At 40.3% G+C, this 27,346-nt stretch overlaps 1 protein-coding gene across 2 annotated transcripts; it reads left to right on the top strand.

Moving 5' to 3' along the window:
- Window positions 1-647: 647 nt before the first annotated feature.
- On the top strand, window positions 648-27,346 carry ccdc69 (coiled-coil domain containing 69). 2 transcript variants are annotated; one of them, XR_014597133.1, is made up of 10 exons: window positions 648-771; window positions 16,047-16,110; window positions 21,188-21,357; window positions 22,021-22,108; window positions 23,193-23,266; window positions 23,659-23,760; window positions 24,063-24,182; window positions 24,296-24,393; window positions 25,080-25,370; window positions 25,410-27,346. XR_014597133.1 is itself a non-coding variant. In XM_084009577.1 (9 exons), exons 1-9 carry the CDS (start codon window positions 751-753, stop codon window positions 25,246-25,248), a joined length of 906 nt encoding a protein of 301 aa, XP_083865703.1. In that variant the 5' UTR covers window positions 648-750; the 3' UTR covers window positions 25,249-27,346. The 2 variants fall into 2 exon arrangements, 1 of the variants encoding a protein (XP_083865703.1); XM_084009577.1 differs by having other exon boundaries at window positions 25,080-27,346.

Raw genomic sequence — 27,346 nt, 5'->3', positions numbered from 1 at the left:
CAAACAGCATAATAACATTTACAGTCTCAGTGTTTAGTATCAGGACTAATCAGGAATGTTCCCTACATAAATAAATTGTTTATGGTCATAAATATCATGAAAGGTAGGATTTCCTTTGGTCACTTTTGAAAGTTTGTGGGTTTTCATGCAGCTGTGTAACTTCATCAAAGTAACCAAATCATTACACTTCTCTGCAAGTCACATGAGCTGATATATAAAAAGAAAACAACACATTAAAACATTTGGTTTTAATCATGATTATTCAATTGTATTTTCATTCTGTAATGAGAACACTGAATTATTCTCTTTTATTCATATTAAATTATTTATTCTTCTTGTTGCACCACTATGACCGCCTGACTATATTTGAGTTGACTACCTCTGCACAGAATTTTCCATGTATGCGTGTACAGATACCATTCTCACAATTATTTAAAATATTGTTGTATTCTATATATTCAAATATGAAAATTGCTCATTATATATATATATATATATATATATATATATATATAATGCACACACAGTTTAACAAAAAGAATGGTTTGGCGAGTTTACTGAGTGTTGCTGAATGCAGCACAGATAAGCCCCGCCCCTCGTGGCCGGCCGCCCGAGCGATGCGTTCATGGGACTTTTTTTTGAAAGTTGTCAACAGAGAGAAGAAGAAGAAGAAGAAGAGGAGGAGGAGGAGCGGACAGTGAGAGCGGCTTCTAACCGACAGCAGAGCTTGGGGGACCGGGAGGAGGAGGAATGGGCTGCAGTCAGAGCAAGGTGAGAAGCTCCGACACTAAATACCGGGTAGAAAACAATAGAGTCTCGGTAGAAGTTCACTTTGTTTCGGGAGGAGGAAGTTAATTAGCAGGCGGCCGGTGGCTGCGCTGCGGCTGCAAAACGTGCCGGGAATGAGCTCCGGATAATAATGGACCCCCAGAACACAGCTCACGCCTTTAGCATTTATTTCAAACGTGTTAATCAGAAACAGTTGATTTGGCGCCAGCCAGACAAAGACAGGCGTTAAAAACAAAAGCCCGTGAGCGTTACTTTTCTTCTCTTCTCCTCTGAACATCTGTTTCTAATCTGGCATCGTGTTTGAATCGTTCCCACGGTGCTGTTAGAAGATGGACACCCTTTTACAAGTTTGACACACCTTAATGCCCCTCACGACGCGTTTTAATGCCATTTCCTATCTAAAATCATGCTAACTTGAGATGAAGAGTGCTTTTATGAGTTTGCAGTGATTTTGACACTTAAATGCACCTTATGACGCGTTTTATTGTCCTTTGCTGTCTTTGAAACAACCCTGCTTTGATACGTGTTTCGTAATGCGTGTAAATCGATTTCATGGAGTTTTAGACCTAAAATATAGCTGTAATATTCTCATAGTGAGTTCCTGTGTGTGTGTGTGTGTGTGTGTGTGTGTGTGTGTGTGTGTGAGTGTGAGTGTGTGTGATGCTCTGGGTGTTATTTGAGTGCATTACAGTGTGTCATAATCCTGTGTTAAATCCTATAAAATGTCTGGATGTGAAGATGACAGCTCAGTGATACTTCTATGATAACATCACTATATGTAAATGTGTATATTTAAGTGGTTATTATTCTTTAAAGTCTACAGATATCTGATGTAGATGTTTGTTTAACTTCCTCCATGTGTCTCTACATGTTGAGGAAACCGTGCGGTGTGTTTGTGTGCACTGCAGCTGAATGTCCTGACCACTGAGGCTGAACACCTACACAGCTGTTGTCTTCCACCGGTTATTGATAGAAAATGACGGAGCAGCCAGGCTTCATGTGGGTCACTGCTTTACAGACGAGGACCTCCAGGGGGCCGTGGTTTTATGCTCGATCAGTATCCCAAACATCTCAAATCCCTCCGTGAACAACACACAGGAGAGCGGCTGTAAACATGTCTGAATACAAGATTCAGAGTTCTGTTATCTCTTTGAGGTGGTCGGCGAGGCAGAAACACTCAACTGACTTGATACCAAACACACGAGGAACTGCTGCACCAACATGAAACCCATCAGTTATTCTGTGGTTTCTGTAACTTCTGACCGTCTCCAACAATAATGCAGTCTTTGTCTTGAAAGCACTGAACAGATTTCTGTTTGGCATTTTATGGGATTTCGCAAGCCGCAGGTCATGTTTCATAATCGTCCGTTTGACAGAAAATGTTTGCTTCAGCTGCAGGTTACATGGTGGCGACTCTAAAGTGTGCTTTTACACGTATTATTTCTAAATGACATCTTCCTTCTGAGTTTGCTCGGCGAGTGTGGACGAGTTAGAAAGTCAAATCATTCAAAAGTTAGAAATGGATCATTGACTTTCAGTGACATTTGTTTAGCATCGGCTGCAAACAAAAAGCTCCTATCAGCGGTGGCTTTAAATAACATCCTGATATTTGAAGGTACTTTTCAGTTATGATTCATGTCAGTCTGTGTGTGACTCTGCATTTTAAGCTTCATGTTTTTCAAAAGATATAAGTCAGAGCTTCATATATTTAGGGATTTAAACAATGAAGAGTAGGCTGTGGATGAACGTTTTCTAATAGTTTCTTCAATAACATTTTGGCTAATAGTGAAAAATACCTTTTAAAAAAAAAAAAAAAAATTCCCACAACTGCATGTGATGCCTTCAAGGGCCTCGTGCCATCCAACCATTCAGCTTAATTTGAACGAAGACAAAGAAAAAGCATTAGATCTTCACGTTAGAGAATCTGGAAGCTGATCTGTTATCTTTGGTTATTGAGGGATATATGCTATATACCAGCTCTATAGTAATGTTGAGGTCCTCTGTTGTTGTTTGTGGTATTATATTTGCCTGTTTATTTATCTATATTATTCTTCTTCTTCTTATTATTAACATGGCTCATGATGACAGGACTAATGGAATATCTCTCCAACATATTGGAAGTACTTGCAGATTAATCGATCTACAGAAAATGAATCCAGCATCAAATTAGATTTGAGTTTAGAGTTCATGGATCGTTCTCTCCACATTCCTGTATAGTTGGATTGAAAAGCCATTCTGGGAAATGTAGGAAAGCTCTACAGGCAGCAGGTTAAGAGAAAGACTGACTTTCTCCAGAACCATCAATCATATGTATAATTCAGATGTTTAAAAACCAGTTTGCTTCATTGTAGACCAGTTTGAGAGGCTGTTGCGTAACATGAAGTCCAGTAAAGCATTTGATGATCTCGGAATAGACCAGATTTAGAGGCTCAGAGTCTGAGCTGCTGCTGCAGGAGATCAATGGCTGTAAACTACACGCATTCAACAGATTCACCCTCCGTAGTTTCCACGTTCAACTTCTATTCTCATGTGTTTGGGCTTTAAAATTCCTTTGTTCAGGTTTTTAAAGATATTAAATTATTTAAAAAATGTTTTTTTCTCCTATACTCAGTCTACATCATATACAAATCCTACATTAAGAAAACAAACTCACAATACTGATGACAAGACAGGAATACAAAACAATGTCTTCACACAAGTAACACACATATGAAATGAAAGTTCATCCTTTCTGTTTCTGTATATAAAGTAACAAAACATAACATTGCAGATATTTTGGTATTACAATGGCGGCTTCTGGCTCACCTTTTGATTGACACCTCACGTGAGCCAATAGGACCGTCCATGTGGTTTAATTTCATCGTATCGTTTATTTTTAACTGTAAAGTGTCCTTGAGTATTTTGTGTGGTAATATTGTACTTATAGACAGATGGCAAGTATCAATCTTCCACTATATTAACTATTAATATCACAAATAAAAGTTAAACCGTTTGGTAACAAAAGCTTTTTCAGTCCACTAGATGGCGCTGAGTTTTTCTGGTGTGTTCATGGGTGGAGTCAGCAGGATTAGCAGGAAGTTGGTCAAAACAAAGATGAAGAGCAGGGCTCCAGACTAACTTTTTGCATTGGTTGCACTGGTGCGCCTTTTTTTAAGGTGCACCAGCACAAAATTTAGGTGCACCCACCTTTTTCATCGCGTTGCCTTTAACGCCAAAAAGTCACCTTTTTATTGCTCTCCTTTTACATAATGAACCTTATGGCCTAGGTTAACTGCAGCACCATCAGCACCAAGAGCAACCCTTTTCTCCAGCCAATCTGCACACTGATGCCCAAGCGCAGCAAATGCTTGCTTTGTGGCAGCATAAATTCCTCAAGAATAAAAAGATCATACAGGTCACTAGCCTATAGATTGCAAATGGAAAACTGTTTATGTGATCTTAGCCTTATATTTTTACTTAGGCTATTCATTTTTAATATTAGGAATAGGCTACTATACAATTTCCCATTCATGATGTCTCATGCTGTAATGTGGGCCTTCAAACACTGTGCGTGTCCATGCTCCACCTCGACATGTTCAATTAACATGTTGACCGGCCTCCCTTTATGCAAAATGCAGCAGTAGACAATAACGCACTCCTTCGTAGAGACGTCTGTGTCGCCGTCAATCATGAATGACGTGTACGTGGCGTTTCCAACCTCCGCAGCTGTCTTGTTCTTTAGTGTGTCGGCATTTTTTTCATCAGAATAATTTCAGACTTAAATTTAGTGAACGGCAACTCCTCCTTTGCAATATTGTATGCGACGTTGAATTTTATAATAATTTCAGATTCCTCAGCGGACTTGATCGATACAGCCTGACGCTGAAATGCAGCTGGGAGAGCTTTATTAACACACTTATCACGGCATGTAGTATGCTTTTTGGACATATTGCGCTTTTTCAATGTCTCGATGCGAAATGTTGTTGACTCCTCCACAAACGCACTATTACCGGCCATATTCTGACCGCACTCCTGACAATAAATGCAGTGCATTGAGTCCCTTTCTTCATCGTACATCAGCCAGGGAAATTGCTTCAACCAGTCCTGTCTGAAGGCATATTTTTGGGCTTTTTAATTAGTCTCGGGGCGAGGCTTTCTGCCTCTCTTCACTTTCAAAGAAAATCGAAGCGCTCAGCGTCGAAGCGCTCAGAGTACCTGCTCTGAGCGCTCGCATTTTCGAACTGACACAATTTACAGCAGTGTGAAAAGGACCACAGCCAATCAGAGGCAAGGACCCGCCCGAGCTCTGTCTCTTATTGGTTTAGACCAGGATGCCATCAGGAGAACACAAAGAGATGCTGCGCTTATGATTTCTTTTTCACCCGAGCAGCGTTAGGTGCACCAGTGTGACCTACAATTTTTTTTCAGTCGCACTCGTAAAAAATGTGGTCGCATTTGCGACCAAAATGGTCGCACTCTGGAGCCCTAAAGAGTGTTCGTCATTCTTGGCTGACAAACTCAAACCCTTCTATCTTATTAGATCTTAAACAGATGCTTACAAACTGCAAAAAGGAAAAAAAGGTTATACATCACAAAATATGTAATCTGAAAACTAAGCTTTTCCCAAATGTTAAAATCTTAATAATATTGTATGGTGACTTGAGCTTCTCTGGAGTAGATGAGCAGTAATATATGGAGGATTTTAGTGGATGCGCTTCCAGGATGTCAGGATTGAAGTCGTCGAGCCTCAGAAAACCGTTTCTCTGTGGTGTTGTGATTAAATTTAAACTCGGACTAGTTAAGACACGATGCTGTGGTTTCAGCTTTATTGTTGGTGGAAATCAAACCCTCTACTTCAGTGTGTTCAAGCTTCTATTACTCAGTGTGAGTAAGACTTGCTGTCTCCGACTGTTGGACAAACACTTGTTACCTTTCAGGAGAGACCAGAACCATGCAGCACGTCCTCCAAATAGTTTACTTATAAGGAAGATTTGAATCAAGAGCTTCATTCATTTCCAAAGAGCTTCACTGTTTGTGTATTTAGTTCATTCTGGGTAATAAAGAATTGTGATTTCATGATGCTTCGGTGTGGTGAGCCCTTTTCAAGCCAAAACAGTTGGTCAGTTATTAAGTTGCTGATCTATCTGTTTAAACTGTTTTGGTTAATTAGTTAATTAATTTGATGGATAAAACATTTGAAGTCTTTTTTTCACTATTTTGTAGCGTTTTACAGGCAAAACAATTAATTAATACATTTTAAATTTTTCAAGGAAAAATAACTCAATGCGGGGCTACATGGTGGTGTAGTGGGTAGCACTCTCGCCTCACAGCAAGAGGGTCCTGGGTTTGATTCCCGGGTCAGCCTGGGTTCCTTCTGTGTGGAGTTTACATGTTCTCCCCGTGTAAGCGTGGGTTCTCTCCGGGTTCTCCGGCTTCCTCCCACAGTCCAAAGACATGCAGGATGGAGATAGGTTCATTGATGACTCTAATTGTCCCGTAGGTGTGAATGTGAGCGTGAATGGTTGTCTGTCTCTACATGTCGGCCCTGCGATAGACTGGTTATCTGTCCAGGTGAACCCTGCCTTCGCCCAATGACAGCTGGGATCGGCTCCAGCCCCCCCGCGACCCTGAATACAGGATAAGCGGTAGACAATGGATGGATGGATGGATGGAAATAACTCAATGCACTAATAATTAGCAGCACCCATAAAGTCTTGAATAACCTCAACCCCATTTTTAAAATGTGCTGCAAAACGGCAGCCATGCATTAAAACGCCTGGAGACCTGCCTTCCTTGTTGGACCTGTGGACGGTAACGGAGCTCTCGTGTTGCTACAGGTCATTTCTCATCTCCACTTTGTCGAGTCGTCTCTGAGCAAACAGGTGACGTCCGATCTGATCTCGGAGGTTACAGGTTTCCACTGGGACCTGAACGCCACACTGAAAAGCTGCCCTCCGTTTATGTCTGAGCTGCGGCGAGGTGTTACACCGAGCCCACGGCTTGTTTAAAACATGACGGCCTCATAAAAAAACTCCAGTGTGACCAAAGTGTTTTGGAAATATGAGCTGGCTGGAGTTGAAGCTCAAAACCCCAAATAATTGAATGGAGTTCTGCTTGTTCGGTGTCTGGACACAGTGACCTTTGGCGTTTGCAGTAAAACAGTGGCTCACACTGGAGCTAAAACTTTGAACACACTAGTTTCCATTTGAAAAACTCATCAAGTACAGGAAATTAAGAAAACAGGAACTTCCTCGAGTGCGTTGCAGACTGAAGAAATTACTAAATGGCAGCTGTGTCGTCAAACTGGACTTGAGCTTCAATAATATGTTCATTATGCAGTGATGCGCTGATTATTTAGTAAACGAAGTAATTGATTATTTAAGAAAGCAGTGAAAAATCTCCATGATGACGTCTTCAAATGTGTCATTATTTAGTTTACTGCGATATTAAACAGTGAAACAACAACAATCTTTTGCAACACATTTTCTGTCAATTCCCTTATAAATCTATTAATCGCATCAGCTCTGCTAAGAACTGAGTTATTACCAAGAGCTCAGCTTTCAACCACATCTCATGATCTTCATCAGTGAGTGGTATTTGCTCAGTCGTCATCATATGACCTAAATGCGGTTGATTATTCTCATTTCATCAATAAAATCGACATGATAAAATCAGATTGCAGGGCAACAAGTCGCAAATCAGCATGTTGATGAAATGATGTTCCTGACGAAGCATTTAATATAACAAGATTAACTGACTGATGGAGGCAGCAGAAGACCAGCAACTCTTGTGTTCTGACAGGTAAAATGACTGTTTTTGTCAAAGAAGTCTGGTGGCTTTGAAGAGAATATAGATAACAGCTGTGCTGCTACTCCTGTACAGGTATGTCGGGTCACATGACCACCCCATAAAGAGGCCCACTCCTCAGTGGACCACCATGGGACTTATTTAGGATAAATATGAATATGTAGTCAACATTGAGAGATATGATTTTGATCCCGTATGAATTGTACCATGAAGATAATTCAGATGTCAAGAAAGTTTCCTTTTGTCATATAACTGAAAATAGACAAAGACGACACACCCAACAGTGTGGTGGGTGGCGTCTCTCTCTGTGTGTAACGTTACTCACGCTCGTTCTCTTCCTGACCGATTTGAAAAACAAAAAAAGATCGCTGGATTAAACACCACAGGTATCTCACATCAGGCGAGGTAACGTTACGTTAGTGATGGAACGCAGCCAAGGTGGTTAGCTAGAAAATGTAACGTGTAATTCATGGAACAATTCAAATGGGATCAAAAAGTGCTTTGTCTGTCACCGTTGGCTATCATACATATTTTTCTGAAATACAGTCCCATGGAGGACACAGGAAGGGGCGGGACTTAACCTCTTTACACGTGAAGGGTCCTGACTTTGGCTGCAACCAATCAGGACTGAGACATTTTACTGTCTATATTTGAAATATAGATATCAATAACTAGCGATAGCAACTAAGTTAATAAACAAAAGATTATGTTGTGATTACTTTGCGGTCAAACAGCCTCATGAGATGTTTTCTAGTCCTGAAGCCTCCAGTCTGTCTTGTGACTTTTATTATTACTTACTGATGAGTTCATAAGTTATCTGCGTAACCGTGGCAACGAGTAAATATCACATTGTTGTCTTGACTCTGCATGGTGAGTTTGCATCGAGGGCACGAGGCATGAGAAACGACCTGAGGAGAAGCAGAACAGTCATGCTTTTAAAAATCCAACAAAAACACTGACAAAATATTGTCAGCCGAATGTACTTATATATAATATTGATGGTAAAAGTACTCATTGTGCAGTAAAATGTCTCTTGTGACTGGTATCAGAGTCTGTGTGACATTATTAGATGTTAGCTTCAGTGGTACCATTTTAGCTGCTGCTGCTTCAGCTGCTTTTAACTACTTTCTATACAGTTATCTAGTTGAACTCTGTGCTTCCAGTTAAATCAGGAGTCATGAGATGATTAATGGGAGTAATGTGGTTTTACTTTTAGGCTTAAATCAGATTTTAATTTTTTTGTCGTGAAATATTGGATAATGTCTCTTTGAGCCTTGATCTGTTAATAAATGACCATTATAGTGTTGCACGTGGGGATGGGGCGAGATCGGATTTTATGACGTATTGTGATGAAAAACACTCACAATAATCGTGACATGACATTTACATTTCGTCCCATTACCGGCTGCAAAGTCGCGCTCTGAGCTGTTGTCTCTATCAGCAGAACTCCAGTCAAAAAACAAGGAAATCAACGAAGCGGCTCTAATTAAATGTTCAAATAAACTTACTCACATCTTCCTCAGTCTGTCCAAGCATCTCCTGTTAAATAATAATTTGATTGTGTTTTCTCATAAATGTAAGGTGGACTGAGAAGAAAAGAGCTTCTATAGTTACTGTGGTGTCTTCCTACTTTTAGCAGCGTTCCCTCATCAACTTCTCACAGAACTTTGTCTGAATGTATTATCGTTGAGTGTTTTTCTTCTGGTAGCCTCTCTCCATCTCCTACTGCAGTACCACTCTCCACCTGAACTGTTACTGATGCGCAGGAGGGGCGCTGCTTCACAAAAAAGTCTTGTTAGATGCTGTTTAATGTGGCGGTGGTTGCAAATATGAAGTTATGTATCAAAGAAATAAAATAAATTCAAGTATAGGGGACATCAACATACTGCATACTTGTAGATTTGAATTCATAGGAAAATTTGAGATTTTTGCCATAATTTCGTTTCAGTATTGGTATTGAAATATGTTGTCAGGGTAAAGTATTGTGAAAACACCGTTATAAGCTTGTGTTTGAAAGAGAGAAATCAGAGAAGTAACCCGTAATGCTATGCCTCTAATAAATAGATGAAATATGAAACAGTGGAGCCCGACCCTCATGTTGAACACCGTGTTTTTAAGAAGCCACTTCCTTCCTGCCACAGAGCTGCAGCGAGCGGCGCTTTGACAAACGTCTTGTGTATTTGGACTTTATTGTGCTGCTGTTACTTTAGCTGAGACATCAACACCAGATCAGGGTCCCGATCAGGTCACCTTAACAATGTATTGATTATTGCTCAACAACACAATGACATTGATTATCAAAATAACTTTGTGTCATCACTACGTTTACTAAAGTCCCTGTTTACACTTCACCACTCACGGCCTGGTTCCTCTCATAACTAAAGAGCCCAGGAAGCTTTGTTTCGCTTTGTGGTGGTCCTGTTGCATTGTGGGTAACGTAGCCACCAACTTAAACATGAAGAATAACAACCTGTGTACTAAAAACGATATTATCTCAGGTTCTGCAGCATCTATTTTGACAATATAGGAGTCTCTGCAGTACTTTATAATACTGCAGTACTATCAGTGGCATTAATTCCTTAAAATACAGGAACAGTTCAACATTTTGTAGAAATGATTTTCTCTTTCTTTCTTTCTTTCTTTCTTTCTTTCTTTCTTTCTTTCTTTCTTTCTTTCTTTCTTTCTTTCTTTCTTTCTTTCTTTCTTTCTTTCTTTCTTTCTTTCTTTCTTTCTTTCTTTCTTTCTTTCTTTCTTTCTTTCTTTCTTTCCTTCCTTCCTTCCTTCCTTCCTTCCTTCCTTCCTTCCTTCCTTCCTTCCTTCCTTCCTGTTGTCCAGAGTTGCCTGTGCAGATCAACTGACTAAACACATTATATCACTACTGTTTAATTTAACCAGATAATCTGAGATCAACAGAGACCACAGTTCAGCTGAGAAAGAAAAACGTCACTAAATAACGTCAGCCCGGCTAGCTACTCCCCCTTGTTTCCAGACTTTATGCTACGCTAAGCTAACTGGGTAGCTCACTGGTTCATACTACTGCACAGAAATTAGAGGGGTGTCAATCTGTGATGTCTGCTATAAAGGAAGCACAAATTAAAAACTGATTTGATTAGAAAAATGGTGCAATCTTGTGTTCCAGCAAATTCACTGATTTTCCAATACATTTAAAATATTTTCTTATGAATTGTTGAAAAATACAATCTTTTAGGGATGCACGATATTGGATTTTTTGCAGATATCTGATATGCCGATATTTTACAATTTGTTTGGCTGTTAACCGATATCGATACCGATTATATATAAATATACACAAACTCGTAACATTGCGGATGACGGTTCTTCAAATGGACAATTAAGTTTGTGGTGTTAAAAGAATGCGTCTTACCTCCTCCTCGCGTCTCCAACGCTGAATCATTGCAAATACAATTTTTTATATATATATATATATATATATATATATATATATATATATATAACAAGTCTTGGTTTTGTAGTTTTTGTGTCCGCCAATAAAATAACATAGCAGCATCTACATGTTCATTCCTCAGATCTGGGAACAGATTTCCTTTTAAGTCTTTAACACAACTTTAATGGAGTTAAACTCTGCTTGTAATCTTCAAAGGACGCGTGAATGGAGGGAATAAAAGCTCAGTAGTTCTGCTTGTATTTCTATTTCTGTATTTCGTAGCAGCATGTTTCTCTTTGATACAGTTAGTTTGTCCTGACGCCACATGAAGACTTGTTTTTCCTTCAGCAAGCAGTTAAATGACACGACTCTGTGGTTTAGTTAAAGACCAGGAGACATTTCAGTCGTGATGAATTTCCGCCCCTCGATGAGTGGTCTGTTGTTTCCTTGTTGAGGTTTTAGTAGCAGCTTAGAAATGAAATGTGAGATATTTAACACGGCGAAGGAAGACCAAATAGCTGCTCTTCATCTCCGTGTGCGACTTTAACCCGGACTTTAAATCTCATCCTGAAGAACTCAATGCAGGTCAACGCACACATTTCATCATGTAGCTGAGATTGTGTTTGTCTGTGGAAAGTGAGACAGAGAGGTGTTTGTTCTCAGGAGATGAAATCTAAGTAGAATCAAAAAGGCGAAGTGAATTTTGTGGTGAGTGCAATACATGTCCTCGTTGATTTGCAGAATTTCTGTTTTGTACTTCATCGTGTTGTTGTGGTTTTTCAGAGGAGGAAAACAGTCATTACGGTTGTTCAGAAACATGTTTGTCACTAACTTGTTCTCACAGCATCGGACATAACCGGCTGCAGGAACACAGACACTGAAAAACAGCTGCAGACGTGAGGTTCCTACCAGATAACTCAACTCTGACCCATAAATACGAGGTGCACCCGATGGCATTTTGACACACAGAACTCACACTCCTTCTCAGAGTCGTGACTCAGTCAAATGTTAACTCACCGAAATGAAACACTATTTATAGATTCAGTGTGACTTACACTTCCAGGGGATATCATCATCTCTGATGTCCACTTTGAAAAAGACGCTGCAGGACTTGCTTTAGAATGAACGTGTTTTCAAGTTTTCTTCAGTAACAAAGTGAACCAGTGATGGTTGACTGTACATTAAACTGTAAACCACTAACTGATCAATCGGCATACTTTTTTAAAACATTATATTTGTTATTACACAAGAAAAATAAAAGTTAATTGACTAGAATATGACCATCTGAAACAACAACAAAATAAAAGGGAGAAAATTATGAATTAATGAAAAATCTAATTCTAAATGCTTTCTCTCTTTCTCGGGCCATTGACTTCCTCTTGTCCTTATTGAAATAAACAGGATTTGTTTCCTGATTTGAAGGTCAGAGGTCACCTTTGTTCAGCTTTAACCATGTGAATCTGCCCAGTCAGCCAATCGAAACACTGTTTAGCAGATTGATAAAAGTCTTCCTAGTGATGTGTCAGCATCCTGTGTTGTACTGCAGCATGATGTCACGTCCTGTTTTGGCTGAACTTTGATTGACAGATTTATAATCACTGTATCAGGCTTTTTATTCACTGCTTTGCCCAGAAACAACAATAGCTGCTTTATGTAACAAGAACAAACAAATCACGCCACTAAATAATCCATGTGGACTATATAGAGATTATCTGATGTAACAAATACAGCCATAAATGACGACTGAGGAGGTTATTAATTATTTTTCCTTATTACAATCCTTTAATAATCTCACAATTATTCCTCATGGAGAACAAATGAAAGAAGCCAAAACATTTTCTCACTGTTAATAGATGCAGCTATTGGAGCAGAGCTGGATGGAACAAAAGAGAGGCAACTTAATCAATGAGTTTATTGATTGAAAATCACAATCACTACTATTTCACAAATAGAATTCAGCTCAGTCAGTGAAAATTAATGTGAAATGTATCACTTGGCTGTTAATCAGGCTTCTAATGAAAGACACTGCCCAGGTGCATTGTAGGAAATAAAGTAATAGTAAATATATATTTTTTTATTAGACTTTATAAACCATTGAATCTTGGTGATTATTTGCTGCTTTCGTGTGAATATCTTTTGAGTTTTGTTCAATCACTACGTCGCCTTGGAAAAAAGATGAATCGCACTACAATACTAAAATAATGTTAAAGCAATACATAAAATAATTATTAGTTTTAGCTGTATGTTCAACCCACATGTGATGGAATTAGATCCAGTTTTAGTGAAAACTAAATTACTTTTATAACTATATGACTCTTTAAAATGTGCTGGGAAGGTTCTCCTCTTTTACCTTTTGTAGTTTCTAATATCACTGGAAAGTGTGTGGCTTTAAGACGACCACAGATGATTAATATTCTGCAGAAACTGAACTTGCTCTCTGAGAATGAGACGTTCAGTTTAGTGCAGAAGGGTTCAACTTGCCGGTGAAGTGCTGTACAAACAGAGGAGAGGAGCCTGCTGTGATTTATGTCGTTTTTTTAAAGCTAGGGCCCCTGTGATGCCTGCAGGGACATATGCTTCTCTTCACGCTCCTCCTCTTCCTCACCACCTCTTCTCCTCCTCCTGCTCCTTAGAGGTTTAAATTGAGCTCCTCCTGAACCCAGCGACGTGTTTAAACCAGAGAGATTTATTGTTCCAGCTCAGAGTTTAAATAAAGTTGGTGTCCAGTTCGCTGTGCAGAGTTTAGAAGTGTTTATACTGTGTGTGCGCGTGTGTGTGTGTGTGTGTGTATTGTGTGGGTGTGGTGCAATACAGTAAGCATTACTTTGTGCGTGTGCGCGTGTGTGTGTGTGTGTGTGTGTGTGTGTGTTGTGTGGGTGTGGTGCAATACAGTAAGCATTACTGTGTGCGCGTGCGTGCGTGTGTGTGTGCGCGCGTGTGTTAAACATTTCAACTGTATATAAGAAGTGGACGTCGTCATGGTGACATCACATGTTGATTTGTGGCCTGACTACGGTTACCAACTTTAACCACTAGGTGTCGCCCCTCCCGAGTGAAACATTAGGCCTTTTTGCACAGAAGATTGCGCCGTAATCATGGAACGCTGTGATCCCACCATTCATAAATACGATGCTTTACGTTTAGCCCCGTACACTGAACCAGATCTGGATCCATCTGGATCCTGTCGTGAAGCTCCAAAATTATCTTAGTAGCTAACTGTATTAGTAGCGTCGTAGCGACTTGTCAATCACAAGGTAGCCCCGCCCTAAAGCATCCCCTGCTTTCTGGTCTGTTTGACTCTAAATGGACCATAATGTACTAAATGAACATCATGCTGGATTGAAGAAGACTTGAAACTAGAGATTGAGACCATAAACTCATGTTTACAATGTTTACTGAGATAATACATCAACAGAGAAGTAGGACCATTTTCTCATAGACTTCTATACAACCAGAGAGGAGTCGCCCCCTGATGGTCAGTAGAGAGAATGCTGGTTTAATGCACTGGAGGTTGCCTCCATGTTGAAACAGCAATACCGATTGGGTTTTGCTATTGGGCTTAAAAGATGGTTACATTTGACCTGAAACAACATTTCCAGAGTGTCTATCCTCCGTCTGGTGACGAGGCGGGGCATAACGTTGGGAGGAATTTGATTTGATCGTTGGATAAGATCACCAGCTTCTCTAGCTCTGATTGATTGATGGATGTCATGATGTCATATTGGCTAAAATTGGTTGGTGCTAGCTGATGCTAGCTCATGGATCATATTTTGTTTTCCAGGAAGAAAAAATATGAAGAAATTGATATTTTGTAATTTCCCCACCTTAATATTGTTATGTAGGTGAACTATATGACCAGCCATGTAATCTCAAAGAGTTGGAAAGACATTCTTCATTTCAGCTCAAATTATTTTAGCCAGAACTCATTGACTCACTCAATTTATATACTGATTATTGTCTGCCTGAGATGTTCCTTCATGAATACATTCTTTTAATTAATTTCTTTTTTCGTGATCATTTGCTGGGAAGGTTGAGGGACTCACCTTTCGCTGTAAACCTTTTGGACTGTTGTTCAGGCAAAACAAGATAATTAAAGATATATGTTTATCTTCACAGCTTAAATAATGAAATTACAAATGATTTGATCATGAAAGTAACTGTTTGCTGCAGCTGTAGGACCATCTTTGTTTTCCTTCTCTTGGATTCCCATAATGTCTTGTTGCAAACTGATGACACAGCTGCCACGTTGTCGTCTTCTAAAGTGTAAACAGACCGCCCTCGTGTCGGTGCAGGGAGGTGATAAATGTGCAGGTATGAAGAGGAGGAAGCTTTTCTATCGGCAGCATAAACCAACAGTTGTCCCGTTGTGTTTGAGCGGCAGCTGCAGTTATGTAACCGAGGAAAGAGAAAAGGGGGAAAGCTGCAGCGTCAGTCATGTGGAGACTAATGAGAGAGTCAGACCTCCACCAGCAGCTTTCATAACAACATCACTGGCCCAGTTTAACACCCAGGACCTGAACCAGCACTCTGCTGCTGCCAGGCCACAACAGGTTCACTTCATCATTATTCATTTTATCACTGTAGCTGTTAGAGATAAGCTCACTTCAGTCTGGAACTGTGAGCTCAGAAAACAAATATTATTACGACTTGAACCCTGATATCACTTCTAATAATAAAAACCCACAAAATGGCATGAAGTAGTTGATATACAGGCAGGCTGAAGGAACACCTGCTGAAAATAGGTTTTCTCTGTTTTATTTTATTGTTGTCGCCTGCTGTTTACCTCTAGAGGGATCCACCTAAACACACAGAAATGATTTATACAGAAACATACTTCATATGCTCTATTATGTCTCATACATTGATGCTGCTATGTTTGGGTTAATACCATTTGTTACACAGATTTGGAGCCAAATTCAACACTTTTTGCTGGCTAGCTTGCTACTTCCACCATGCTTTCATGCTACAGTTACAGAACATAAAGATCACCACATGAACTGCCAGTCGCTCACTGAAACCTTTCTTCTTTTTCTTCCTTTCTTTCTTTCTTCTTTGTCCTTATCAGAAGAAAAGCAAAGGCAAGAAGGGAGAGAAGAACCAGAAAGACAAGAGCCGCCGAGATGAAGGAGGTGAGTGGGTGAAATGACTCATTTTCTAACGACACTCAGGAACACCACTGCTTTTGTCCACGGGCACCGCCAACACAAAATAAAAGAGTAGCTTTCATGTGAGTTGTACACCGGGGGACATACAGGCATACTCACTTATTATTAACACTTTGGGTTTTTTTCTTTATAAAAACGACAGCAGAACATGTGTGGACACTGACGGTGTTTCTGAGTACTTGAACATTTGAAAATACCAACACACGGCATGTCAAGCTAACGCTACACATGGACTGCAGAATCAAACACTGAAACCCTCTGAGAGCTGTGTGATCACCGGCGATCCAGGCTGACAAACTGTACTTAAGAGGCTGTAGCCGGCTCGTTCTTCAAGCTAGAATGAAGAACTGGTGAAAACATACAGAGACTTGTCATGCTGACGCTCCGAATGTGGTGAGGGAAAACCAGAAGGGTGGTTTCCAAAAGGGTTCCCTTGACTTCTCACCTCAAGATATGTGAATGAAAATGGGTTCTGTGGGTCTTTAGCAGAAAGAAGGCTTATCTGTAAAGGGGGGACTGGTGAGAACCCATAGAACCCGTTATCATGCAGTGTTTGGCCTGCAGTATAAATGTGTTATTTTCCAATATTCTAAAATAGTGGAAGTGAATATTTCTGTATACTTCTCCCTCAACAGTCTTGATTTGCATAAACTGAGACTGGTGGATCCTGTGAGTCCAGTTCTCTTCGTCTGTGATGATGTCAGACCTCATAGTAGACATTTCACAGAAAGGGACTTCATTTGAAGCTTGACGTCAGTGTATGAATGGTAATCCCCCAAAAGACAAGAACTAGTCTTTGTGGTTAAAAGTATCAAATAACATTATTTTGTGTCTACTATTTAATACCGGTATGTAATTATTCCAGTAATACATGTAGCTATAAAATGCAGCCTTCTCGTCATATTCTGTCGTAAACTTCCACTTCTAGTTATGTAACATCCAGTTGTAAAATTCTGTCCTTTGGATGGCAGTAGGTTTAAATATATCAACTTTTTACTGTCCTTCTCTTGTCCCCAATGTCTGTCTGTCTGTCTGTCTGTCTGTCTGTCTGTCTGTCTGCAGGAGACGTGTAGTAACTCTGCTATAAGCATACAGAGAAATAAGCCGAGGCTTTAAAGCATTAAAGGGTCAGATTTGGAAAATATGATGACATGAATAAATAAAAAAGAGTTAGGACTGTTGGGACACAACATGTAATATACTCTGAATAATCACAATCAGCTACAGTTGTGTGTTGGGGAGAGATCCCAGGTGATTCCAGGTTTGTAAAGTCCTGGAGTTTAGAGTTTCTGTAACTGAATGAACCATCTGTTTTTGAAGGAATGACTCACTGCTGACCGGCAGTCAGTGCTGTAATCTCATTTCCTCCCGTTTATGAGCACATCGTACAGTTTAAACCACTCATTTGCAACAGGATAGTACCAACACGATGACATCATTCTTACAGTACAGATGTTCGAGGAAACAACTGCTTATAAGTCACTCAGCTTGTCCGTGTTGATGTTCTCTCTCTTTAGAAAAAAGCTAATTATATATTATTCTGCATGTACGTTGTGGCATAAAGAAGAACGTAAACGACGCAAAGAAACGTTGGTGGTCCAAACTCCCAAATCCACAGAGTTGGAAGAAAAGGAGACTTTACTCGTCTCTCCAAGCAGACATAAATAATCCTTCATTTTACACAGCAAGAATAACTAAATCAAATTCTTATGTAGATCGAAATGATGATCCAGAGGTGTATCCAAAAAACGTTATTCCAAAGAAGGTAATCCAAAAATGATCCTCAGCTTCATGCCAGTTTGCGTCGTGCACCAAAATGCACCACAGCGGCCTCTGTGGTCACAGAATCTGGTGTAACACCGGGTCGAGTGTCTCTCGTGTCTCTTCCTCGTTAATGTCGGTAACGTTGAGCTCCTACGGCCACGTCGTTACAACACACTGTGACACTCACTTGTGGAATCTAGAATATTTCACACAAATCCTCCCAGAAGAGACGCCGGGTCTATTTGGGAGAATCACCCCAACATTTTCATTGAATAATATTCTTTTATTTGATATGAGTCCCTTGATAAATAATACATTTGTCATGTCTTCTGAACATCATAGGCTAGTCTTGTTTTTAGAACGTTCTCCTTTAATTCCTGGTTCAGATTACGTGTGCGATGGTCACCATGTGAGATTAGGGGATTATACATCTGTGATTGGTCCCCGACCAATCCTCTTTTACCACGTGTGTGTGATGTCATCTGTGCTCTGCTATTTCTCTCAAACTTTTTTTCGTTCTTCACTGTGTCCTGATCGCCATCGAGGAAATATCAAAGAGGCAGGGCTGTTGTTGCCGTGGTAACAAATGTTTCCTCCATGTCACAACATCGTTCCTCTTTCGCCACAATTGTTTACAGTTGTTTAAAGATCGTTCTGTGCTCCTATTGGCCAAAGAGACAGCTAGCCTTCCTGTCGGGACGTCGTGATGCGTCTCAGACGTGCCGTCGGTTGTCGTCTGCGACGCATCACGGTGTAAAAGCACCCACTCAGTGTAGACGGTACACGACATGATCCACTCTCTAAACACCGCCACAACATATGTTGTCATGGCAACACATCACCTGTCAATTTAGGATTTGGTAAAATTCAGTTGGATGCCTTGGTCTCTCGTGATTGGTCAGTGAAATCAAGCCTCCACCACGGGAATCAATGAGAGTGAAGATGAGTGGACAACTCCGGGCAACCAGGCAACTCATGTAGATTCATCCGCTGCTGAAAATAGTCCCCGACAAATGCATCTACTTCCTGTTTCTTTGGTAGAAACCACAGTGAGATGCTGGTTTAGGAAATCCAGGGCACTTTTCAAACAATCTCACATTAAGGTCCATTTAGTAGCTGCTCTTGAGTGTTTGAACATGATCTTCATCCACAGCTAGGTTTCACTCACGCGTCACAAAATACACGTAGATGTGAAGTTATTATATTCGAAGTCCTTCTCCGGGTTAACTCAGACGTTGAGCTTGAAGCCTCACGTTTCATGTTCAGCACATGTGAGAGTCCCACATGTGCTGCTCTGATGTCCCACATATAAAGCATCAATAATCGGCTTCATATGTGCTCCGTTGTAAGTGGTGGCATTGTGGAGTCAGTGTTTCCCGCAGGATTTTTTTCAGCAGCGGTGGTCCCCGAACCCTCTAGGGGGGTCCGGGGGCATGCCCCCCCGGCCGAAATTTTTTTGTACCCTTTACATTGGAATGCATGAATCTGGTGCACTTTGAGAGGAGAATATGCACTTAAATCCTATTCAAACAGTCCTGTGTATTACTGTAGATGGGATTATTGGTGTTGTAACTTTGCCTTTTGTGTCTTCATTTACAGATTTTTATATTTTTGTATAGTAATATTTAACAAAAAATGCCACAACGCAAATATAATTTGCACAATTTATTTACAGATTTTTGCCTAATGCTTAAACACTAAACATGGTTGCTATGCCAAAAGCATAACTGTTTTTTACATAAGACACTTTGTTCAAAAATGAAATCTCCTGCAACAATGGGCAAAACACATCTTTTTAAATTATAAACCTAACTAAAATTTGAAAAGAACACAGACTCACACACATGAAAAATAAAAAATAAAGCTAATTGAATACCAATCAGTGTGAGCCTTAGCACTACAAATAGACCTCAGGTGAGCTCAGCTCCTTTGTGAGACAGTGAGAGTCAGGGGAAGAGGACAAGAGAGCGACACTGGTGGTCATGCAGCGACACATTTTAGCAACTTACTTTCTCTCTCTCTCTCTCTGTCTGTCTCTCTCTCTCTCTGTCTGTCTCTCTCTCTCTCTCTGTCTGTCTCACTCTTTCCTTCTTTCTTCGATCTTCCGCTTCACTCGCTACTGCTAGAATCAATGTAACTTTGCAACCGTGTAGGGTAGCCTACTGCCAACAACTGCCACACTCGCTGTGTATTTTTCTTCTTTGATGTTGGTTACGTGACGATGTGCCGCGTGCTGCGCAATTGACGTTACGCGCTGTACATTTTCTAAAAGGAGCTACGTAAAAAATCCTTTAAAAAAAATCATTTAAAAAAAAAAAAAAAAAAAATTTTTTTTTTTTTTTTTTTAAATGATTTTTTTTTTGCAGCGGCGGAGAAAATTCAGCGGCGGCGGCGCGCCGCTGCTGTGTGAACGTGGGGGAAACACTGGGAGTTAATTAAGTTTTTTTTTTTTATTTGCCTCAAAATGTATTTTCAGTGCAGTTGCACTTCCAAATATAAATGTATTACTCAGAATCCGACATTGGTGCAAATAAAAAAATAGTATAAAGTATATATTTTAAATGAAAAGAGCAGTACACTGTTTAAAAACAAGAGGGTGGATTCCCCCATTATAAATAAGAAAGCGTCTGTGCAACAAAATGATCCCGCTGTCTGAATGATCACAAGACTGTGGTATTTGTGTTTCATCTGTCAAACTGCAGCACAATCACACTAAAGCTGCTCTTTGTTTCAGTATCTACTGCTCTTTCAGACGAGCTGCCGCCTGTTTACTCTGGATTCTTAGACAAACACAGAAGCAGCAGCCTCAAAAAGAGCATTCTCATTTTAACTTGTAAAAGTTGTAAATATTTTCAGTTTCAAGTGTTGATGAGACACGTCAGTCCAGACTGATAGAATATATAACAGTAGAACAGACACAGTTTAATACTGATTCTACTGTCATACCTTTACTGAAGGAACATTTTACTGTAGCACGGTATTTTTACTCTGTGATGTACTTTTACTGTAACATAGTATTTTTATTTTGTGGTATTAGTACTTTTACTGTAACAGAGTGTTTTTATTTTGTGGTATTAGTAGCTTATTATTAGTTTTAATATCTTCAGAGTTTAGTTAATTGAAGTAGTTCTTCATCTTTTTTAAAGGAACGGTTCAAACGAGCTCCAGCTTGTAAAGTCGCCTGTTTGTCTTCATAAAGAAAGTCTCTGAACAGGAACAGCGGTTGGTCAGTAGTACTGTCGGGGTTTAGACGTGTGTGCCTCGTGTCCGTCTGCAGGTAAACGGACGTCAGGTGAGACGGACGTCTGTCTGGAGAAGCAGCTGGAGCGCTTCGAGTGGCAGCTGAGGATTTTGAAGGAGGCCAATGGGAACCCGGAGAGGGCGGAGCTACTGAGAGAACACGCCGATGAAGAGGTGTGCGCCCTCGTCCTGAGCATCCTCAATAAGGTGAGCTCATTTATCAGGATCAGATCAACCAGAGATGTTGAGGAAAACATAACTCACTTTTTACTTTATATTTCAGTGGTTTGTGACGAAGCTGATAATAATATAAATATCCCCAATAAAAAGGGACATTTAACATGTTGTGTTTTTTTGCCTTGTGGCTTTTAATAAATATTACATAACATTTATTTTGAAGAATGTAGTTGTGCATGAAGAGCTGAAACCTGATCTGTGTGGAGAGTTGAGGAGGTTGTAACCTTCCTCACATGAATCCATGAAGTGCTTATGTAGGGCCTCCTCAGTAGTGCTGCAGCAGGTCCAACATCTGGTGGGAAGGCTGAACCCAGCAGCACATTATGGAGCCTGCTGTCCAGTCACATGGTTTCATTGGCAGACGGAGGAGACATTCTGCTTGATGATGAGAAACTCAGCCAGAGAAGTTATTCCTAGACGCAGACAGCAGCTGTGCAGCAGATACTCTATATCACATATACTTCTCTCATTACTCTTAATCTATGAGTCTGCAACTTTCTCTCTTTTTACACTTTTTCACTTCAGATGCTTTTATTGATGTTCAGGTAACGTAAGTAGCCGATGTCACAGATGTCCTCCATGTTTCCTGACTGTCAGAGCAGGTTATCTAAACGGAAACTGTTGATTTTCCAGGTGAGAACAGAGACGACGGCTGATTTGAACGTCCTGCATGAACAGAGAAGTAAATCTGCTACTGAGGAACGTGAGAGGAACGTAGAAGGTAACAAATTACAGTCATGACCTTTTTGTAGAGTATTAGGAATAAACTGAGAAATGGTTTGAACAACCTACATTATAGACGTGTGAATGAAATGTGGTGAAAGTTTGGTTTAGATTTGACCTCAGGCGATGACTATTCCTGCAGAGAGAAACGTCACTGCATGGTTTCGATGAGTCTAGTCGTGATGTTACAGCTCCTTGGATTTGGGCCGAATTGGTTTCACGACATTTGAGGTTTAATAGACCAGTTTATAGTCTGTACACCAGGGAGCGTGTTTTTAAAACATTTCTTCTTCTTTTTTTCAGTAAACACAACTTAATGTATACATCATGTAGAGCTGAGAAAGCCAGCTGAATGTGCAGATGTGGGGCTTTCATAGTATTTAGTGGCAGCATTTACGTCCCTACACCAGGGGGCGACTCCTCTCTGATGGTATAGAAGTCTATGAGAAAATGGTCCTACTTCTCTCTGCTGGCCACCAGGGGGCGACTCCTCTCTGGTTGTATAGAAGTCTATGAGAAAATGGTCCTACTTCTCTCTTGATGTATTATCTCAGTAAACATTGTAAACATGAGTTTTAGTCTCAATCTCTAGTTTCAAGTCTTCTTCAATCCAGCATGATGTTCATTTAGTACATTATGGTCCATTTAGAGTCCACCAGACCAGAAAGCAGGGGATGCTTTAGGGCGGGGCTACCTGGTGACTTAATAGCAAAATGCCGAGCTCGAGGAGTCTACGAACCAATAGGTGACATCACGATGACAACGCATTATTAATATTAATATTTTCAGTTATTTATATCGGCACCAAAAGGAGTTACTTTAATATTCAGATAAACGGTATTAGACATGAATATCTACCATGTGTAGAACTGGTGAAACACTGTTTTTTACAACTTGTACTATTATATACTAATATCAGTTACTACTAACTATTTCTGTAGTGTTACATGCATTTTTGTCATTTTGTTTTATCAAAGTTTTATTTGATGTTAAATCATGTACAGAAAGTAAAAGCCAAATGATGCAGTTCTGCATTTTGTGAGTTTTAAAAAGCCTGAGTTTGTTTTTGTCTTTTGCTACAGAGCTCCAAAAGAAACACCAACTAGAGAAAACTCAAGTGACAGAAAAGTTTCAGGCAGCTGAAAACTTCCTCAAGGTAAAAATAATCACCACCATTGTATAAGCACACGGAAGAAATGTTATTTCTGCATGGACTGAAATGAAGAACTGCTGCTCAGCTTTGTATCCAGTTGTGCCCAGTGGCAAAAAAGGCGTTAAAAGAGTCTAAACTAAAAGTAAAAAACATACTCGTCTGTAAAACTATGCAACTGTACTATCCATGGAGGTTTATGTTGGTAAAACGTTCCTCGAGCTGAGAAAAGGAGCCCTGGACATATTCAGTGGGCCACATATCCCACGTGTAAAAGGTTTTAGGCGTCTGTGCCAGCAGAGTCCTTCTCATCTCAGCTTGGTGTTTCTTCATGTGTTACTATGCAACATGACAGCGTTTTCATGCTTTAATTGTTTTACATTGTGTTGTGCCTGAAGAGTAAAGTGGAGCAGCTGACAGCCGACCTGCAGGTTTATAACGAGCTGAGGAGGAGAGTTGAACAGTCGACGTTTAAGAAGGACCTGCAGAGAAATATTCGGGTGTGTATGTGACCTCACTCGGTCTGAATTCACACAGGATCACGACTGCTTCAGAGCGGCAGGTGTTTCAGGTCAACCAGTTACTTACTGGTGACTTTCAGCTGAATGTGTCCGTGGTTGCTCGTAGTAACTTCTTTAAATGGTTACCACTAAATGTACTTTACCCACTCACTAAAAGCACACGCATATGGAGTCTATTTGTCTAGGTTCATTCACCATATATGGTATTATAAGAGCTTATGGATATAATAAAGGTCGTAGGTAGAAAATTAAAGTGGATCATTTCTGATGGATTCCTCCAGGCCTATGGCAGCCCAGGTGCATTCTGGGAGTCTGAGCAGGAGTCCTTGCTGTTTGTGATTGAGATGAAGAGTGAGCGTGTGCAGGAGCAGAGCAGGAAGCTGCAGCAGATGGACGATCTGGTAGGAAGACTCCACCTACGCTCTAACCTTTGTTATTTTTAGAACCAGTGTTTCTCCGTATCTCTCATATGTTTCTCTTTCTTTGTGTTTCTCTTCCTCCTCCTCATCCTCAGGTGGAGAAGAACTTGTCTTTGGAAGATCAGATCATCCACATCCTGCAGCAGAACGAGGATCTCCGAGTCCGCATAGACAACTGCCAGACTCTCATTCAGTACGTTCCCCTCTTCTTCTCGTCACTCAATATGCAGCAATGTGGCGCCACCTGCAGGACAATAAATCTGTTTCACTGTGGAATACAATCCAGAATATACGAAGAGCAACTTGGGCTTCAGGCTCTCACTCACGGACACTTTGAGATGCAGACAGGAGCCGGGGATCGAACATCTGCCCGTTTTACCACTAGATACAGCACGTCAGACAGATTCCACTTTGTAAATTACTAGTCAGGATCCTCCTAGACTTTAGTCCAGTGACCCTGGCTCCTTCTGAAAGCTTAAAATTACTCACAACCACGAACACAGGAACAATATTTTGTTATTGCTTGCTTTTTTATTAGATAAAAACAAAACACCACCCTTATTCTGTTGCACTCATGTACACATAAGCAACACTTGAAAAAGATTTAGTTTAGTATGTTGCAGTTACCTGTTATTATCTGATGACCCAAGCTATTACAAAAACATACTTAACAAACGTACAGAAGTTGTTATGACATTTCCATTTTTTTCAGGGAACATTAATGGATTTCAACCAATTTTGTTTTTAAAATGGACTTCATGAGCAAAACATGAGGCTTGTCAGATGATAATATCAACAAAATGTGAACCATATCCCAAAAGATCCTGAAAAAGTCTTTCTACAGTGGTTCTGAATCGCCTCGCTTCTCTCCGTTTCCAGGCAGTTCTCAAAGGAGCAGCAGGACCTGAAGGTGGCGCTGGAGAGGCAAGCAGTAATGAACCAGAAGCTTTCTCAGGAAAAAGAGCAGCTCATGTTCAAACTGAGACACAGAGACTCGTGTCCGACCATCCACCTGCCCGTCATGATGCAGGAGATCGCCCCCAGATGATCACATGGATGCTGCTGTCAGCCATTGTAGATACTTGTAATTATTCACAAGGTAACATGCAGTCGCTCCTGGTTTACCGCTCAGTGACTAGGATTCAAACTCAGCCTGGGCTACAGCTGCTGGTCCCACTGACCACCCGGCTGTGACAACTGTCAAAACAGGTCTGGGGTCAATTTCCAGGGCTTTAGTCTGGATCCACAAGACTGATTAATTCCCACGTTAACTGCAACTCAGCTGCTTCTTACGTTAGCATGCAGGTAGTATAAAGCTGTAAAACGAGGCATTCTACAGCTACATGGACTAAAAGCTGCATCCTGTGTCAACGTAATGTATCGAGCCATAATGATCTGTTGTTTGTTTTAGTTTTGATTTCTTGTATGTTTACTGACAGATTATTAGAAGTTATGACGGTTAAAACCTTTTTGTTCCAACAAACAAAAACGGACGTATCGGAGTGGCAGCAGCCAAAGCGCTTGGCCACACCAGAAAGTTGCATCGTGAATAGTTACAGACAGCTTGGTGACGTAGTGACAAATAGTTGGCACGGTAACCTGCCGAAACTAGCCAGCTACAATAGCCTATAACGTAGTAAGTAAGCATGGTTTATTGGAGAGACGTATTTGTAGCATCAACTTTTATGTCAGACTCTTCTGCAGTGTTAGATCCAAGAGGATGTGCAACATGTCTCGTTTGCTGAAGTTCACTTTTACGAAGTCTTACTTTAACTCTGTGAACAAATCTGTGAATCCGCGCTTATAATTTTAACGTTATAAAAAGGCTGGCGTGACCGAACCTTCGCAGTTCTACGATCTACCTGTTCACTTAAGTGCCTGGGACTTGTATAATAACTGGTCACGTCGACATAAAGCTGGATCTTCTGTTTCCCAACATGCACCATGATTCACCTGGAGACTGAGGGTTCAAACTGGAAGACGGCTGCCAGTCGTCACCCAACAAGTCTTTCTGTTCGGCTCAATGGAGGGAGCCAAATCCTCAAAGTCACGTCAGGTCATAGCTGGAAAAAAACGCAGTCTTCCTCCACTGGTACTGCAAGTGCCTTGCTCAGTGGCACATAAATGGTATTTAAGAGAGAACTGCTAACTATCCAGTTTTCCCACAAACTGACTGTCCTGAAGTCCTACAGCGAACTGCAAAGCTTCACAAACTTTATTCTGTGTTCCACTTAATTGTAAAGGTAACCCCCCCCCCCCCCCCCCCCCCCCGCAACCTTTTATCAACTGTGATGTTTGTAGTTCTGTTCAAACCTGACACCAAATGTTTTGTCTTTTTTATTATAGTCAGATTGCTTTTAGCATTTCTCATAACTTGTGTGCCTTGCTTTATGTTTCTCATTAAAATCACTACTTTATCACTTGATCACGAATTGAACAGCAGAGTAATTGTATGACGTGACTCAGCTAATGTGATAGCTTCTGCCATTTGGACTCCTCAGCTAGCCCTGTTCCCTCAAACGTTAGCCCTGTTCCCTCAAACGTTAGCCCTGTTCCCTCAAACAGCAACTGATCAACAAAGTAGACACTTATCACAGTCCTTACATAACCGTGATTTGATTTGGGTCACAAATGTTGATTTAAGTGATGATAGATGACTGGGTTCATTACAACAGGTGTTCATGTCATATTGGTTTTCAAAATGTTTAAAACATATTTCAAGTTTTACATTAATAACTACTCAATAAACATTCACAGAACAATAATCACTGTATACATCTTGCCTTTAACAAGCTTGATAACTCACGTATATTGTGTTACTTTTTAAAGATGTGAAAAATGCTGCCATGTCGTCATTTAGTATTTTCTTTTTGTTAAGTGACGATGGATTTATGGGATGTGAGGTATGTATTGCCAAAAAAAACCTTTGTCAGTGTTTTGACAAGTCTTTCTCCTTATGCACTATAGCACTTTGAGCAGTATTTTACCAGGGGTTTGTATGAGAGAGATCTTTTCATGTTGTATAGTTTTGAATTTCTTCAGCTTCTGATGTGTAAAAACGTCATCTTTGCTTGGATTTAAATCCAGCGGTTTGTTTTCCCTTTTTGTTTTTGGCTTGACAAATAAAAAGCAGCAACTAAAACTGA

The sequence above is a fragment of the Eutrigla gurnardus genome (assembly GCF_963514095.1).
Source record: "Eutrigla gurnardus genome assembly, chromosome: 5".
Classification (NCBI taxonomy): Eukaryota; Metazoa; Chordata; class Actinopteri; order Perciformes; family Triglidae; genus Eutrigla; species Eutrigla gurnardus.
The sequence above is the reverse complement of the archived record's forward strand: the minus strand, read 5'-3'. Positions and strand labels throughout refer to the sequence as shown.